This window comes from Notolabrus celidotus, chromosome 11, assembly GCF_009762535.1.
Source record: "Notolabrus celidotus isolate fNotCel1 chromosome 11, fNotCel1.pri, whole genome shotgun sequence".
Lineage (NCBI taxonomy): Eukaryota > Metazoa > Chordata > Actinopteri > Labriformes > Labridae > Notolabrus > Notolabrus celidotus.
Window position 1 is genome coordinate 10,157,140 of NC_048282.1, and position 18,387 is coordinate 10,175,526.

The 18,387-nt window shown below is 41.9% G+C and overlaps 2 protein-coding genes across 2 annotated transcripts; both read right to left on the minus strand.

The window, feature by feature from the left end:
* Positions 1–3,440: 3,440 nt before the first annotated feature.
* LOC117822053 (keratin, type II cytoskeletal 8-like) lies at positions 3,441–9,106 on the minus strand. The gene is made up of 9 exons (XM_034696672.1): positions 8,385–9,106; positions 6,019–6,227; positions 5,866–5,926; positions 5,664–5,759; positions 5,367–5,531; positions 5,144–5,269; positions 4,831–5,051; positions 4,650–4,708; positions 3,441–4,527 (listed from the first exon to the last, which is right to left on the minus strand). Exons 1-9 carry the CDS (start codon positions 8,946–8,948, stop codon positions 4,280–4,282), a joined length of 1,749 nt encoding a protein of 582 aa, XP_034552563.1. The 5' UTR covers positions 8,949–9,106; the 3' UTR covers positions 3,441–4,279.
* Positions 9,107–12,361: 3,255 nt separating this feature from the next.
* On the minus strand, positions 12,362–18,387 carry LOC117822095 (keratin, type II cytoskeletal cochleal-like). Its single transcript, XM_034696730.1, has 9 exons — positions 17,305–18,387; positions 14,940–15,148; positions 14,787–14,847; positions 14,585–14,680; positions 14,288–14,452; positions 14,065–14,190; positions 13,752–13,972; positions 13,571–13,629; positions 12,362–13,448 (listed from the first exon to the last, which is right to left on the minus strand). The coding sequence occupies exons 1-9, from the start codon at positions 17,848–17,850 to the stop codon at positions 13,201–13,203; spliced, it is 1,731 nt and encodes a 576-aa protein (XP_034552621.1). The 5' UTR covers positions 17,851–18,387; the 3' UTR covers positions 12,362–13,200.

An 18,387-nucleotide genomic window follows, 5' to 3' on the forward strand; every position in this document is an offset into this window, starting at 1 on the left:
AAATTTACATCAAACTGCATTAAACAATATTCCCCGAATAGTGACATTAACATCAAAACAAGATTGTTACAATGGTGTCACATTTTAAAGGAACAGTTTGTTTTTTTATGTTTGGAAGTGGGGTTGTGACTCCTCTCCCTGCAGCGCCCCGATCAGCTATTTTGATTTTGCCACTGATAGCTGTTGAGTTGATTTAAATGCATCTCAGTTTGAAATTATTCAAAGCAACAAACACTACACATTACCTGCCCGGTACGCGGATTTCCACATTCATCAATCTTTTAGTAGCGCTGATCCGTGAGTAACTACTCACAAAATCTACACTTGCTCCCGACTGTGTGTAGCGCTTGTGTAAATGTAGGAATACACATAAATACTGCTTTTCACTGTCGGAAATTACAATTTTAATACGTACTGCTCACTGTTATGTGCACAATACGCAGATGCCTTTGAGACACGTAATTTCAACATGAAAAAAATATTAAAAATATATATAACATATTTTTACAACAAATAAGTTGGCAATTAAAGCTTTGAGATCTAGATTAGGTTTATTTAGAATGTGAACTACTTGTTAAAAACCACACAGACTAACTGGAGCCTAATCTGACGAGGCCAACTAAAAGATGCCATGCAATACCTGCACATTTGCAGGTGCTCACCGTGCTGGGATTCTTAGCCACAGGGACCTTCCAGTGGGAGATGGCAGATAGATCTGGAATATCCCAGCCATCAATGAGCCGCATTTTACCGGCTGTGCTTGCCGGCATTATTGAATTAAGGCCGGAGTACATTCAATTCCCCTATGGCACACAACGGCAAATCGAGGTAATGCGGGGGTTTAGCACGCTGGCCAACATGCCAAATGTAATCGGTGCCATAGACTGCACACACATACAGATCAAGGCTCCATCTGATGATGCATTTGCATACATAAACTGGAAAAACTTTCATTCCGTGAATGTGCAGCTGATGCGTGATGCAAACTGTGTGTTGCTCAACGTTGTGGCCTGGTGGCCCGGTGTGAAGCATGACAGCTTACTAAATGGCACCCGTTTGGAGAATGGAGCTGTGAAAGACGGCTGGCTTGTCGGTAAGAATGTAGTCTTCTATACAAATGCATGTGTTTTATATGTAGAGACTTACCATTTTATATCCATAGAAAATAAAATGTGCTTCCTACATTCCACTTTGCCCAAAATAATTTCAATCGGAGAAGTTCTTTTTTGGCTCTCTATCCCTCTTTCCTTGCGCCATGATTGCAGGGCAGGCCGACCAGATGCACAGGTCTGTGTCCTTATATGGTGATTGTTTGCTATTCATGGGCGGGTATTTATGCTAATGATGATCACCGGGAGCGTGCTGTCAATTTACGATGGGTTGGCATTCATGATCTTACACGTGTTTACGTTCAAATCTGAGTTTCCGTTCATGAATCTGGAGTAGAGTTTTAGTAGCGTGAACGTTTCATGAATGAGACCCAATGAGAGGAATATTTATGGTCATTTTCACATTTAAATTTGTTGTGACAAATATGTTTAGTTAAGATCCCTGTTAAATCTAAATGTTAAATTTTAAATCTAAATGTTAAATCTAAATGCTTAATATAAATCTAAATGTTAAATCTAAATGTTAAATGTTAAATCTAAATGCTTAATATAAATCTAAATGTTAAATCTAAATGTTAAATGTTAAATCTAAATGCTTAATATAAATCTAAATGATAAATGTTAAATATGAATGTTGATTGTTAAATATGTTAAATATAAATGTTAAATGTTCCTAAATATTTAGCTAATATGCAAATTCACTCTGTTGCCCAGCAGAAATACCTAAATTAAAGCATCATACGATACAGACTTAGCCTTAGCGTTGTGAAATCTCTTACTGGCCTTCAAAACTGCCTCCAATATTTTTTGCTAAATCAGTGCACATTCTGGACGGCGGGCAGTCCGGCTAGTAACCCGTAGGAGTCAGTAATAAGAAACTGTGGTTAGGATATCTGTTTTGCTTTATGATGCTTTTATTTTGGTACTTCTGCTAGGCAGCAGTGTGAATTTGCATATTAGCTAAATAATAGCAAATATACGGGGTTCATTGATAATTGGAGATCGTTTTGGGGCAAGCCTGGTCTGATTATCCGAGACGGCATTCATCCTACTTTGGATGGTTCCGTTCGTTCAACAAGAAATCTGACAGATTTTATTTGTCTGGAAAAGTGACAACCCAGAGTGCCAACCAGAAAGCAGAGCTGCAGTCCTACACGCTCCTCTACGCTTCCTCTAGTGCTGTTTCCCAGCCACTATTTGTATCATATAGAGACTGTATCTGTCCCCGAACCAAGACCCTTTTTGTTAAACAATCCTAATATTAAAGGAGTAAACACAAAAATCTGATTAAAATTAAAAACCTCTAATTCAGCTGAAAAAAAGAAACTTAGAATGAAATGTGTTTTATTGAATATTAGCTCCATTGCTTCTAAAGCTGTTTTAATAAATGAGATGATATCAGATAATCACTTTGATTTATTCTCACTCACCTGGCTGTGTGAGAATGAATACCTTAGTTTAAATGAAGCAACTCCTCCCAGTCATCTTAATGCTCATATTCCTCGAGAAATTGGGCGAGGTGGTGGAGTGGCAGCTATTTTTAATTCTAGTTTTCAGATTAACCCTAGACCCAAACTAAACTATAGCTCTTTTGAAAGCCTTGTTCTCAGCTTTCCCCATCCAGCTTCTAAAACGACCAGTTTTATTCGCAATACTCTACCGCCCGCCTGGCCTGTACTCTGAATTTTTGTCTGAATTTTCAGAATTCTCAGCTCAGATAAAATAGTCATTGTAGGTGACTTTAATAATCATGTAGATGTTGATAATGACAGCTGTAGCATCACGTTCATGTCCCTCCTGGACTCAATTGGCTTCTCACAGGTTGTAAACAAACCTACTCTCTGTTTTAATCACACCCCATTTTAATCTTGTTCTCGATTATGGCCTTGAAATTGAGGACTTATCAGTCTTACCACAGAATCAACTTTTATCACATCACTTTTTAGTAACTTTTGATTTCTTCCTGTCAGATTCTACCCCAGATAATATAAACGTACTACATTTTTAGGACGTATTGGAGCTAAATGTGGAGAATTGTTGCAGTTATTTTCAGTGTGCACAACTTCACAAACGGCGCCCCATGAGACAAATGAGGAAACAATCAGCACACAATCAAAATGCAGGGAAAACAAGACCAGACACTAGGAGCAACAACCACAAAATCAAACACGAAACGCTTCAGACACAGGGAATCAAACACAAGACATGACACACTAAAACCACAAGGAAGACATAACAATGTCAATGTAAATCCTCAATTAGAATCACAAGTTATTTGTTCTAAAGTTATTGCATGACTAAATCTTAAAAGAAGAAACAGGACTGCAAAAGTTAAAATGAAATCAGATTTATTCCAAGCATTTGATGGTACAAATTCATGACAAATCTGTTTTCCCAGTCAGCCTTTTCCATGTTGCTTTCTATTCAGGATGGAAATGGAAGTAAAGGAGGTTCAGAAACCCAATGATTTTCTGTAGTGGAGAGCTCATTTTCTCTCAGAACAGGAGAAGAAAAAGAAGATCCCAAAAATGAAATTTGATAGTGTGGAGTGGGGCTGCTTTTGCTTTACGATGTTAAAATGCACAACAATATGACAGATGTGAGACAACAGAGGAGACATTGCAGGAAAGGTGTGTCATAGATGTGACAGTTGCATGCCATGCATGTTTTATGAATTTGGACCATATATAAAATCCCACCCTCCTGCTCAAATCTTACAACTGCTGTTGTCATTTTGTGTGCATTGTGAATGTTGCTTTGTAAAGATTTTCTGACATGACACTACAAGTATCCTCTTGTCTGCCAGACAGCACATCCAGCAACCAAAAGACAGCCAGGCTGACGTTTTTTAAAGGAGAGAGGACCGACTCGCATCTCTGCTGCTCTATTTCAGGTTTGATAATTGCTCTGCCTCTATGTTTCTCTTTTTTTAATTCTTACTCTCGTTGCAGTGCCATAGAGAGAGGAGCAACACAGGAACTAAATGCCAAAATAAGCTGCGCCATTACTTCAATTTGCCAGCTGTTTAAGGTGGAATACAAATGTTCCTGGGTCTGCCGTATGTTCAAAGGTGGTGGGGGTAATGGAAGCTTTAATGAGTAGTTGGAGGTTCAAGAGGTGGACAAGAAAATGGGCAAAAAGACAAAGGTAGAGATGGACGGCTGCTGCTTTTAGAAACGTCTGCTAGATGATGATTTTGATGTTGATGTGCGGGTTATTGACATGCTGCCACCTCCAGTGGACATGCCGCTGCCATATCCGCCTCCGCCTCCAAATCCACTGCCACTGCCGCCATATCCGCCACCGCCGCTGCCAAATGACATGCTGCTGCTGCCGCCGCCATATGACATGCCGCCACCACCGCCATATGACATGCCGCCGCCACCGCCGCCGCCGCCACCGCCACCACCGCCGCCGCCTGTGTTTCACATGGAATGACAGAAATTTTAATCTTCTTACATCACATGCTCCTTTAATAAAGTGCATTAAGCTAAAAATATTTTTTTCTCACTTTCACTTTTTATATTTATTTACACATACCATAGCTGGAGCTTGATGACTGTACGTGGATGGTTGCATTTCCGCCACCAGTTGCAATTCTGCAAGAAAGGGCAATAACATTACTTATTTTAAGCTTCTGAGGTTTCTTCCTGCACAAAGTAGTCAATGCATGCAATGACTGAATGTCTTGTTATTTCAAAGAAGTTTCTTTTTTCAATACCTTGACTCCTCTCCCTCCAGAAGCTTCCTGTATGTGGCGATCTCAATGTCCAGGGCCAGCTTCACATTCATGAGCTCCTGGTACTCACGCACTTGTTTGGCCATGTCCTGTTTGGCTCTCTGCAGGGCATCCTCCAGGTCCCTTAAGCGGGCCTTGGCATCCTTGACAGCCAGCTCCCCGCGCTCCTCAGCCTCAGCGATCTGAGCCTCCAGGTTGGCACGCTGAGAAGTCAGAGGGTTAGATATGGTATCAAAAGGATTATATATACCATAAGATTAATACCATTAAAAATGTTTTTAATGTAGGGTTTTACCTGTCCCTTTACTGCCTCAATCTCATTCTGGAGGCGGCTAATCATACGGGTGATGTCAGCGATCTCAGCCTTGGTGTTGCGGACGTCTTCTCCAGCATTACCTACATTGGCCTGCATCTCCTGGTACTGAAGGAAAATGAACATATTGTCTGCTGTTAAAGAACCCGCTTTTGATTGTTATTTCATGAAATGTGTCATATTTGAGTTGCTGGTTTCTACCTACCTTCTGCTGGTACCACATCTCAGTCTCAGAACGGGTTTTGTTGGCGATCTCCTCATACTGAGCCTTGACCTCAGCCACAATGGCGTCCATGTCCAGGTTACGGCTGTTGTCCATCTCCACGATGACTGAGGTGTCTTTGATCTGTCCCTGGAGCTCACGCAGTTCCTGCGAGATACATGCCATTTTAAAAACTGGACCATTATATGTACATGAGGGCCACATTTTCCTCTCTTATTGTAGGCAAAATTAGTGTTTACCGAAAGAAGGCAAGTGAAAAAACAGAAAGGGTTTTCTTACCGCCTCATAGACAGCTCTGAGGAAGTTGATTTCATCTTGAAGGGCATCAACCTTGGCTTCCAGCTCTACCTTGTTCATGTAAGCACCGTCAACATCCTGAGGAAACAAAGAAGGGGACTGCATTAGTGAAGGCTCGAGAGGAAAGGAATAAGTTGTATCACTGGATGAGTGACGACATATATCATCATAAATCAACTCTCACCTTCTTGAGGAGCACAAATTCATTCTCCACAGCTGCGCGCTTGTTGATTTCATCTTCATATCTGACACAAAGATGAAAATAATCAGCTGCTGTTAACCAAAAGAAAAACATTTCTTCTACTACTGCAGATTATCTGTGCAGGTTTCAACTCACTTGTTCTTGAAGTCCTCCACCAATCCCTGCATGTTCCTCAGCTCTCCCTCCAGCTTGACCTTCTCATTGCCGAGCCCGTCGAGCTGTCTGCGGAGGTTGGCGATGTAGGCCTCGAACATGGCGTCAATGTTGGAGCGGGTGGTGGTCTGGTCCTGCATCAGGCTCCACTTGGTTTCCAGCATTTTGTTCTGCTGCTCCAGGAAGCGCACCTACAAAGCAAAATGATTTGTGCAGCTTTAATACATTGTCTCCTAAGGAAAGCATAGGTTGTGTATAAAAAGTGCTCCCTAGTCTCTGTTTTCACAAAGTTCATAAGTGCTTTAAACATGCCTTCTTTCTTATGGCCAGCAGGGAGCAACCTGACAGAAGAGGGCTTGATGTATAGAAGTCAATTTGAAAATTACTTTACTTTTCACTTGATTTTTTACATAATTAAACATTCTCTTAATATTTTGATCCCAACCAAAAATCTTCTTCAGAAAAAAAATCTTGTTTTTAAATGATGAACCTACTCAGAGTACATTAGACAAAGTTGCAGGAAAGACTTCAGGGTGGGGCTTCCTATGATTTACAAGTTTCTACATCTTCAGCATATCCAACAGGATAGATCTACTTGGATAGATGGTAATTTACAAACTACAAAACTCTTTAAAAGAGGGACTCACAAACCAACGAGTTAGTCAGTGTCAAGTCACAGCTAAAGGTTTGATTTAGTACATTTATGACTTTATTCCATTAATCAGCCATAAACCTGCATTTTAAACTAGATGTAATCTGTGATTTTGCACTAGAGTGACTGTAATATTTATTTCATTTGATCACTTTCAGTACACCACCTTGATTAAAAAGTTGGACTTGGTTTAGTGTCACTTTTATTCATGAGACATGCTGACTTCAAGGTAACATAAATGTTTGTCGTCTTTGTTTTACTTCACTCAGGTGATCTTTTGAGCCGCACCTTTGTGTGACTTTCCCACACACACACACACACAGCAATATTGGCAGCTGCTGTATGAAAGAACCCTCAGGGCAGAAATGTTCTGGATGAAATCCAGTCCTAAGTCTCTTTGCACAGTGTCGTTAATTTCTAATGAGATCATTTTTTTCTGAAAATCTGACCTGCTGAGAAAAAAGCTTTAGAAATGTATGCCAGTCTGAGACAATAATTCTTCAGCATCCAGCTTTATACATAACAGAAGGTGGAGCCGGTCCCCACGTTTTAGGTGTGACTGTGTGGCTAAGTTTTTAAGAGGAGGTGAGGTGTATGGCACAACCAAGGCACCACACCTTGGCCGTGCCCTTCCCCTCAATCTGCTGACATTACCGCTCCCTCGCCCCCAGGATGCATACTTTCACTGAGTGAACTTGTCTGCCACAGCCCTCAGTAATTAATGCTACATGCCTGAAGATATTATGTATCACATGAACTGAGTGCCAATGGTTTAAAGGTAAGACTGACAATCACATGTTCAGAACACACTTTATTTTCCTAAGTTAAAATCATTTGAAATCCTCATTTTTTGTACTACCATTGGAACAGTTTTATAGCAAGAAGTCTACCTTTAAGGAACAGGTGTGATCATCCCTGTGTGATGACAGATGAGGCGTGGCATGCACACTCAGTGGAAACGCTAATGGAGCATTTTCTCTCACAGGGTGTGGTAGATTTGTTTTCCATTTATGTCTTTAAGAAGCTCCCTTATCTTGGTTTTATGAGTTGCTTAATCGAACATAAAAACGGGGTAGATATGTAAATGAATCTCCTTAGGTGTATGATCCTTCATCATTTCAAACAAGTGTATACTGTAAATTGTCAGTTGACTGAAAATGTAAGAGTTGCACATGTTCTTTTAGGATCTCAGTTGAAAGCTTGTGAGTTCTTGCTGTCATGGAAGTAGGCGATAACCTGATCCCTGAAAACCGAGTGTCACTGGATCCAACTACTCTAGTGTTTCCTGTCTCTCGGTGTACACCAGCTGACATCTGGATCAATTATGGCCCAAGAGAGCAGTCAGGTCAGGTTTCATTTCAAGAGTTAGCTGATGCAAAGTTTACTATGAGCAGCACACTGTTTGAGACCTCCCAGTTTTGAGCAACTCACTCAACCAAGTTCACACTTTAAATTCACTCTCACAAAATTGTGCTTGGTAGCATAAGCTTTCAGAGTAAGGGCTAGCACAGCTTTTAGCTTATCCAGGTTGGATCAGTTGCTGTGTAATATTTCATGAGCCTAGGGTCGCCTTCAATGGCAGTTTTTTGCTTGCACAAACCAATGAACTCTATCAGTGCTGTGCATCCAACATCAATTCCAAGATTATTTCATTCTACACCCTAGTCTCAGTTTGTAACAGAAAAGTGACTCTTACCTTGTCAATGAAGCTGGCAAAGCGGTTGTTGAGGCCCTTGATCTGCTCTTTCTCCTGGGTTCGGACATGCTGGATTTGAGGGTCGATCTCGAGGTTCAGAGGGGACAGCAGGCTCTGGTTGATTTGGACGTTTGTAATCGGTGCGCACATGCCACCACCGCCAAAACCACCAGCACCACCGCCAAAACCACCAGCACCGCCACCATAACCACCACCTCCATAACCGCCACCACCTCCATAACCGCCACCGCCACCACCTCCATAACCGCCACCGCCACCACCTCCATAACCGCCACCGCCACCATAACCACCACCAACACCCCCCATGCTCATCCTATAACTACCACCACTGCTCATGGACATAGCCTTACCACCACCACCACCGCCATAGGCAGATCTTGTGCTATATGTACGGACGGTGCCACCGCTACTGCCACCGCCGATGCCAAATGAACTTCCGTTCATTAAGCCTCCGCTGAAACCACCGCTCATTGAGCTTGAGCCGAAACCTCCAGCCTTTGAGCCTCCCACGCTCTTGTAGGTGGATGAGTAGCTGACACTCATTTTTTCCTTTGACAGGTAAAGATTCAAAGAGAAAAGGAAGGGCAGAGAGAGCAAGGTTTCAGCAGAGCACACTAAGAGGAGAGTCGAGTCCCTCTAAGTGTCTTCCTTCTCTGCGTGATGGACTTTTATCTGCCCTGTTCCTCTGGAGGAGGTCCCAGCAAGCTCCACCTCCTCTGCACCTCCCCTACCTGCCTCCTATTACCTGGATCCTGGAAGGTGCACTTTTAGGCAGGTAGATTGGCTTGGAGCGGCTGTGGATCAGCCTGTTCGACAGGTAACAGTGCCACCCCTGTAAAATGATCATGGTTTGACACACCCAGGTCCTCGCAGAGGAATGGCATCAAGGCAGCAGGTTAGGAGGGGAGAAAAGACATGCTGGCAAAGGAGTTTTGACTTGATTAGCTGGAGGGACTCTGAGAGGTGTTGGTGGTTGGAGTGTGAGGGTGGCGTGGAGAACTAAACACTCACTGATCCATAATTTTCTGCATCTCAAGATTCTTCTATTTTCAATATACAGTATATAAGAATACGACACTTGATCATCACAAAACATTCTGCACAGGTGTGTTTAGAGGTTTTTCTGCATAATTTTTTAACGGTTTGTATGTACATACATTATATTTATAAATGTGACCATGAAAGACTCAGAATCAGAGACAGAGTTATTGCCAAGTAGGCTTGCATGTAATCAGTCTGGGTGTTTTGGTGCATTGCAATAAAATAATAGAAAAAAACGTATCAAAATCACTTTAACAGAAGTTTTTATACAGTCAAGATATTTAAAGTAATACAAAAAGTTATCATATTCATGTGTGAAACATATCTAGAATGGTGCACTTTGTGCAAGAATGTGCAGGATGTTTCAATGGGAGTGTGCAAAGTACAGATGGAAAGAAAGAAAGGAAGAGATTTTGCATTACACCTTTGCATAGGCAAACCTCACCACATTGAATTCTGTCAAATGTGAGCAGCACAGTAACTGTCCATAGAACAACTATGTTGACCCTGATAGGAACGCTGATATTATGTTGGAGGGGATTCATATTTTCTGAATATTGTTTTTGGTCTGCTCTCTAAACCTTGTTCTTATTTTGCATTTGCAGAATTCAATAAAATGCATTTTCCTATACCATGAAACAAAGGTTGATAAGCACCAACCCAAACAGTCCTGCTCTTTGACTTAGTTTTGAACTCAAATCTTTCTTAAACCATGTTACTAATTTATTAAAGACAAAATAGTTTTGATTTTAATTTGGCTTTCAGATGACATCATTGAAAAAGTGAGCCATTTTCAGCAATTTTAAAATTTGGTTTTAAATAAATTAGGGGTGACCCCAAATAGTCGAATATTCAACGATTCGTTCTAAGGAGCCTTAGTCGACTGCCAATCTCATAGTCGAATATTTGCATATGAAACGTGGATCATTCCATTCAAACCATGGGGGTGCTCAATGTCTAATTTTACATTATTTTCCTGTTTCCCGTAAAAAATAGTGTCTCATTTAGCCTATTTTTTATATAAATATAAACTTATTTAATGTAAGTCTGAGAACAGCTCTTGAAGTGTTAAATCTCCCCTGGTAATTAAAGGTGGACTCTCTTATTTAGCGGGAGCTGTGGAGCAGACGTAACTCAGCTGGCCTTTAAATCTTTCTAAGTTCATGGTAGCTCAAAATGTCAGAAAATCAAACTTCAGTTGATCCTAAAAATAGTGATGAAGTTGAGGAGCAGCTTCATGAAGAGGGCTGTGAGATCAAGGATTACCGGACCATACAAAAACTGTACGGGGCCATAAGAACGAGCAGGAATACCCAAAGCTGTCCGAAGCCTCAGAAACAACCCACAGCATCCCATCCCATCCACCTCCACGCCATCAGAGAGGATATTCTTAAAGACAGGATTTACAGTCAACAAAGACAGGAGCGCACTTCTGCCCGTAAACACGATGGTTTTCCTCGCGTACAGTTTGAAAAGACTCAAGCGGACAAAGACGCGATGAAAGACTGTTTTAAAAGGTACAGTTAAGAGATTTAAAAACCCTTTAGCTGGTTCAGGTTTGATTATGAACATTATACAAATGTTTAGCCTTAAGTTGGACAAACTACCCTCCGCAGCGCTGCTCTCCGCTCTGTGAACACTGTTTAAATATCTCCTGATTCCTTATTCTATAACGGCGCATTGTTCCATGTTTAACGGATGGCGGCCTTATTTTAGTTTTCTCTCCTTCATCACCTCGTTGTTTTAGCAATATAGATTTAAAAAATCTAAGTTTTATACTTATGATATTCTGTTGTCCCTTTTACTTTAAGCTACAAGTCTCTTAATTGTAAATGGTTATGCGTAATATTGTCATGTGGTCACCATCATGCAGACTTTGGGTCAATAAGGAAAAACAACAAACATTCGACTATTCGTCGACTATGGGCAAAATCTGATGAATCAGATTCGACTAAGCAAAACCTTAGTCTGGCTCACCCCTAAAATAAATAGAGTAAATCATTGATGACACACAAAGTTGCATGCAGATATTGCAGAGAACTGAGCACCAAAGGAAGACCTCAAGCATAAAAAAAATCCCCAAATCAGAATGCTCCTTTTAGGATCAGCACAAATGTGTCAGCTAATAAGTCAAACATAAAACACTAAAAAGAGCTGAAATAGTTGTTGAGAACAATTTCAAAGAAGTAATGATAATAATAATAATACCTAAGTTTTATATAGCGCTTTTAAATAACTCAAAGAAGCTTTACAAGAGAGACAATAAATAAATACAAATAAAGACATATAAGACAAGCAGACGACAAGGGAAGAGGTGGAATAATTAATGTGTGGTGAATGCCTGTTTGAAAAGGTACGTTTTTAACTGTTTCTTAAATGAATGAAGTGAGGGAAGAAAATAATGTATGTATGGATTGCCATCGGGACATAAAGATCATTTTAACCAGTGTAACAAAAAGTGTATCCAAATCTGACTTCCAACCCCAGCTTTAAACCTTTTTTATTTTGAAACTTTTTACATGTGTTTCCGACCTTGACTGTGAAGGTCTGCAGCTTGACTGCCTTGGGGGGAAGAACAGTCCAAGCAGAGTAGAAGTCAGAACACTGACTATCTGGAATGCATTAAAATTGATTGATCCAATTGCAAAGAATTATTTCTTTAGTTTTCTTCTCCCCTCAAGGACAGACTCAACAAAGTTTGCTTTTTTTGTATGATGATGTTGTAATTTTCAACAAACCTCAGATCCAAATCCAGATCCTTATCTTTGTAAACTGCATTACATCCTGTACTAAGATTGCACCAGACATATAGTAGCATCACCCAAAGTATGTAAATCCTCAATTAGAATCACAAGTTATTTGTTCTAAAGTTATTGCATGACTAAATCTTAAAAGAAGAAACAGGACTGCAAAAGTTAAAATGAAATCAGATTTATTCCAAGCATTTGATGGTACAAATTCATGACAAATCTGTTTTCCCAGTCAGCCTTTTCCATGTTGCTTTCTATTCAGGATGGAAATGGAAGTAAAGGAGGTTCAGAAACCCAATGATTTTCTGTAGTGGAGAGCTCATTTTCTCTCAGAACAGGAGAAGAAAAAGAAGATCCCAAAAATGAAATTTGATAGTGTGGAGTGGGGCTGCTTTTGCTTTACGATGTTAAAATGCACAACAATATGACAGATGTGAGACAACAGAGGAGACATTGCAGGAAAGGTGTGTCATAGATGTGACAGTTGCATGCCATGCATGTTTTATGAATTTGGACCATATATAAAATCCCACCCTCCTGCTCAAATCTTACAACTGCTGTTGTCATTTTGTGTGCATTGTGAATGTTGCTTTGTAAAGATTTTCTGACATGACACTACAAGTATCCTCTTGTCTGCCAGACAGCACATCCAGCAACCAAAAGACAGCCAGGCTGACGTTTTTTAAAGGAGAGAGGACCGACTCGCATCTCTGCTGCTCTATTTCAGGTTTGATAATTGCTCTGCCTCTATGTTTCTCTTTTTTTAATTCTTACTCTCGTTGCAGTGCCATAGAGAGAGGAGCAACACAGGAACTAAATGCCAAAATAAGCTGCGCCATTACTTCAATTTGCCAGCTGTTTAAGGTGGAATACAAATGTTCCTGGGTCTGCCGTATGTTCAAAGGTGGTGGGGGTAATGGAAGCTTTAATGAGTAGTTGGAGGTTCAAGAGGTGGACAAGAAAATGGGCAAAAAGACAAAGGTAGAGATGGACGGCTGCTGCTTTTAGAAACGTCTGCTAGATGATGATTTTGATGTTGATGTGCGGGTTATTGACATGCTGCCACCTCCAGTGGACATGCCGCTGCCATATCCGCCTCCGCCTCCAAATCCACTGCCACTGCCGCCATATCCGCCACCGCCGCTGCCAAATGACATGCTGCTGCTGCCGCCGCCATATGACATGCCGCCGCCACCGCCATATGACATGCCGCCGCCACCGCCGCCACCGCCACCACCGCCGCCGCCGCCGCCTGTGTTTCACATGGAATGACAGAAATTTTAATCTTCTTACATCACATGCTCCTTTAATAAAGTGCATTAAGCTAAAAATATTTTTTTCTCACTTTCACTTTTTATATTTATTTACACATACCATAGCTGGAGCTTGATGACTGTACGTGGATGGTTGCACTTCCGCCACCAGTTGCAATTCTGCAAGAAAGGGCAATAACATTACTTATTTGAAGCTGCTGAGGTTTCTTCCTGCACAAAGTAGTCAATGCATGCAATGACTGAATGTCTTGTTATTTCAAAGAAGTTTCTTTTTTCAATACCTTGACTCCTCTCCCTCCAGAAGCTTCCTGTATGTGGCGATCTCAATGTCCAGGGCCAGCTTCACATTCATGAGCTCCTGGTACTCACGCACTTGTTTGGCCATGTCCTGTTTGGCTCTCTGCAGGGCATCCTCCAGGTCCCTTAAGCGGGCCTTGGCATCCTTGACAGCCAGCTCCCCGCGCTCCTCAGCCTCAGCGATCTGAGCCTCCAGGTTGGCACGCTGAGAAGTCAGAGGGTTAGATATGGTATCAAAAGGATTATATATACCATAAGATTAATACCATTAAAAATGTTTTTAATGTAGGGTTTTACCTGTCCCTTTACTGCCTCAATCTCATTCTGGAGGCGGCTAATCATACGGGTGATGTCAGCGATCTCAGCCTTGGTGTTGCGGACGTCATCTCCAGCATTACCTACATTGGCCTGCATCTCCTGGTACTGAAGGAAAATGAACATATTGTCTGCTGTTAAAGAACCCGCTTTTGATTGTTATTTCATGACATGTGTCATATTTGAGTTGCTGGTTTCTACCTACCTTCTGCTGGTACCACATCTCAGTCTCAGAACGGGTTTTGTTGGCGATGTCCTCATACTGAGCCTTGACCTCAGCCACAATGGCGTCCATGTCCAGGGCACGGCTGTTGTCCATCGTCACGATGACTGAGGTGTCTTTGATCTGTCCCTGGAGCTCACGCAGTTCCTGCGAGATACATGCCATTTTAAAAACTGGACCATTATATGTACATGAGGGCCACATTTTCCTCTCTTATTGTAGGCAAAATTAGTGTTTACCGAAAGAAGGCAAGTGAAAAAACAGAAAGGGTTTTCTTACCGCCTCATAGACAGCTCTGAGGAAGTTGATTTCATCTTGAAGGGCATCAACCTTGGCTTCCAGCTCTACCTTGTTCATGTAAGCACCGTCAACATCCTGAGGAAACAAAGAAGGGGACTGCATTAGTGAAGGCTCAAGAGGAAAGGAATAAGTTGTATCACTGGATGAGTGACGACATATATCATCATAAATCAACTCTCACCTTCTTGAGGAGCACAAATTCATTCTCCACAGCTGCGCGCTTGTTGATTTCATCTTCATATCTGACACAAAGATGAAAATAATCAGCTGCTGTTAACCAAAAGAAAAACATTTCTTCTACTACTGCAGATTATCTGTGCAGGTTTCAACTCACTTGTTCTTGAAGTCCTCCACCAATCCCTGCATGTTCCTCAACTCTCCCTCCAGCTTGACCTTCTCATTGCCGAGCCCGTCGAGCTGTCTGCGGAGGTTGGCGATGTAGGCCTCGAACATGGCGTCAATGTTGGAGCGGGTGGTGGTCTGGTCCTGCAGCAGGCTCCACTTGGTTTCCAGCATTTTGTTCTGCTGCTCCAGGAAGCGCACCTACAAAGCAAAATGATTTGTGCAGCTTTAATACATTGTCTCCTAAGGAAAGCATAGGTTGTGTATAAAAAGTGCTCCCTAGTCTCTGTTTTCACAAAGTTCATAAGTGCTTTAAACATGCCTTCTTTCTTATGGCCAGCAGGGGGCAACCTGACAGAAGAGGGCTTGATGTATAGAAGTCAATTTGAAAATTACTTTACTTTTCACTTGATTTTTTACATAATTAAACATTCTCTTAATATTTTGATCCCAACCAAAAATCTTCTTCAGAAAAAAATCTTGTTTTTAAATGATGAACCTACTCAGAGTACATTAGACAAAGTTGCAGGGAAGACTTCAGGGTGGGGCTTCCTATGATTTACAAGTTTCTACATCTTCAGCATATCCAACAGGATAGATCTACTTGGATAGATGGTAATTTACAAACTACAAAACTCTTTAAAAGAGGGACTCACAAACCAACGAGTTAGTCACAGTGTCAAGTCACAGCTAAAGGTTTGATTTAGTACATTTATGACTTTATTCCATTAATCAGCCATAAACCTGCATTTTAAACTAGATGTAATCTGTGATTTTGCACCAGAGTGACTGTAATATTTATTTCATTTGATCACTTTCAGTACACCACCTTGATTAAAAAGTTGGACTTGGTTTAGTGTCACTTTTATTCATGAGACATGCTGACTTCAAGGTAACATAAATGTTTGTCGTCTTTGTTTTACTTCACTCAGGTGATCTTTTGAGCCGCACCTTTGTGTGACTTTCCCACACACACACACACAGCAATATTGGCAGCTGCTGTATGAAAGAACCCTCAGGGCAGAAATGTTCTGGATGAAATCCAGTCCTAAGTCTCTTTGCACAGTGTCGTTAATTTCTAATGAGACCATTTTTTTCTGAAAATCTGACCTGCTGAGAAAAAAGCTTTAGAAATGTATGCCAGTCTGAGACAATAATTCTTCAGCATCCAGCTTTATACATAAGAGAAGGTGGAGCCGGTCCCCACGTTTTAGGTGTGACTGTGTGGCTAAGTTTTTAAGAGGAGGTGAGGTGTATGGCACAACCAAGGCACCACACCTTGGCCGTGCCCTTCCCCTCAATCTGCTGACATTACCGCTCCCTCGCCCCCAGGATGCATACTTTCACTGAGTGAACTTGTCTGCCACAGCCCTCAGTAATTAATGCTACATGCCTGAAGATATTATGTATCACATGAACTGAGTGCCAATGGTTTAAAGGTAAGACTGACAATCACATGTTCAGAACACACTTTATTTTCCTAAGTTAAAATCATTTGAAATCCTCATTTTTTGTAATACCATTGGAACAGTTTTATAGCAAGAAGTCTACCTTTAAGGAACAGGTGTGATCATCCCTGTGTGATGACAGATGAGGCGTGGCATGCACACTCAGTGGAAACGCTAATGGAGCATTTTCTCTCACAGGGTGTGGTAGATTTGTTTTCCATTTATGTCTTTAAGAAGCTCCCTTATCTTGGTTTTATGAGTTGCTTAATCGAACATAAAAACGGGGTAGATATGTAAATGAATCTCCTTAGGTGTATGATCCTTCATCATTTCAAACAAGTGTATACTGTAAATTGTCAGTGGACTGAAAATGTAAGAGTTGCACATGTTCTTTTAGGATCTCAGTTGAAAGCTTGTGAGTTCTTGCTGTCATGGAAGTAGGCGATAACCTGATCCCTGAAAACCGAGTGTCACTGGATCCAACTACTCTAGTGTTTCCTGTCTCTCGGTGTACACCAGCTGACATCTGGATCAATTATGGCCCAAGAGAGCAGTCAGGTCGGGTTTCATTTCAAGAGTTAGCTGATGCAAAGTTTACTATGAGCAGCACACTGTTTGAGACCTCCCAGTTTTGAGCAACTCACTCAACCAAGTTCACACTTTAAATTCACTCTCACAAAATTGTGCTTGGTAGCATAAGCTTTCAGAGTAAGGGCTAGCACAGCTTTTAGCTTATCCAGGTTGGATCAGTTGCTGTGTAATATTTCATGAGCCTGGGGTCGCCTTCAATGGCAGTTTTTTGCTTGCACAAACCAATGAACTCTATCAGTGCTGTGCATCCAACATCAATTCCAAGATTATTTCATTCTACACCCTAGTCTCAGTTTGTAACAGAAAAGTGACTCTTACCTTGTCAATGAAGCTGGCAAAGCGGTTGTTGAGGCCCTTGATCTGCTCTTTCTCCTGGGTTCGGACATGCTGGATTTGAGGGTCGATCTCGAGGTTCAGAGGGGACAGCAGGCTCTGGTTGATTTGGACGTTTGTAATCGGTGCGCACATGCCACCACCGCCAAAACCACCAGCACCACCGCCAAAACCACCAGCACCGCCACCATAACCACCACCTCCATAACCGCCACCGCCACCACCTCCATAACCGCCACCGCCACCACCTCCATAACCGCCACCGCCACCATAACCACCACCACCACCCCCCATGCTCATCCTATAACTACCACCACTGCTCATGGACATAGCCTTACCACCACCACCACCGCCATAGGCAGATCTTGTGCTATATGTACGGACGGTGCCACCGCTACTGCCACCGCCGATGCCAAATGAACTTCCGCTCATTAAGCCTCCGCTGAAACCACCGCTCATTGAGCTTGAGCCGAAACCTCCACCCTTTGAGCTTCCCACGCTCTTGTACGTGGATGAGTAGCTGACACTCATTTTTTCCTTTGACAGGTAAAGATTCAAAGAGAAAAGGAAGGGCAGAGAGAGCAAGGTTTCAGCAGAGCACACTAAGAGGAGAGTCGAGTCCCTCTAAGTGTCTTCCTTCTCTGCGTGATGGACTTTTATCTGCCCTGTTCCTCTGGAGGAGGTCCCAGCAAGCTCCACCTCCTCTGCACCTCCCCTACCTGCCTCCTATTACCTGGATCCTGGAAGGTGCACTTTTAGGCAGGTAGATTGGCTTGGAGCGGCTGTGGATCAGCCTGTTCGACAGGTAACAGTGCCACCCCTGTAAAATGATCATGGTTTGACACACCCAGGTCCTCGCAGAGGAATGGCATCAAGGCAGCAGGTTAGGAGGGGAGAAAAGACATGCTGGCAAAGGAGTTTTGACTTGATTAGCTGGAGGGACTCTGAGAGGTGTTGGTGGTTGGAGTGTGAGGGTGGCGTGGAGAACTAAACACTCACTGATCCATAATTTTCTGCATCTCAAGATTCTTCTATTTTCAATATACAGTATATAAGAATACGACACTT

Coding starts and splice junctions, on each gene's coding strand:
- LOC117822095 (XM_034696730.1), bottom strand. CDS start 17,850: ATGAGTGTCAGCTACTCATCCACGTACAAGAGCGTGGGAAGCTCAAAG. Junction 14,191..14,287: donor AGATGTGGTACCAGCAGAAG/GTAGGTAGAAAC, acceptor ATTTTCCTTCAG/TACCAGGAGATGCAGGCCAA. Junction 13,449..13,570: donor GTCATCAAGCTCCAGCTATG/GTATGTGTAAAT, acceptor TGTGAAACACAG/GCGGCGGCGGCGGCGGTGGT.
- LOC117822053 (XM_034696672.1), bottom strand. CDS start 8,948: ATGAGTGTCAGCTACTCATCCACCTACAAGAGCGTGGGAGGCTCAAAG. Junction 6,228..8,384: donor TTGCCAGCTTCATTGACAAG/GTAAGAGTCACT, acceptor TTTGCTTTGTAG/GTGCGCTTCCTGGAGCAGCA. Junction 5,052..5,143: donor TTGAGGCAGTAAAGGGACAG/GTAAAACCCTAC, acceptor CTGACTTCTCAG/CGTGCCAACCTGGAGGCTCA.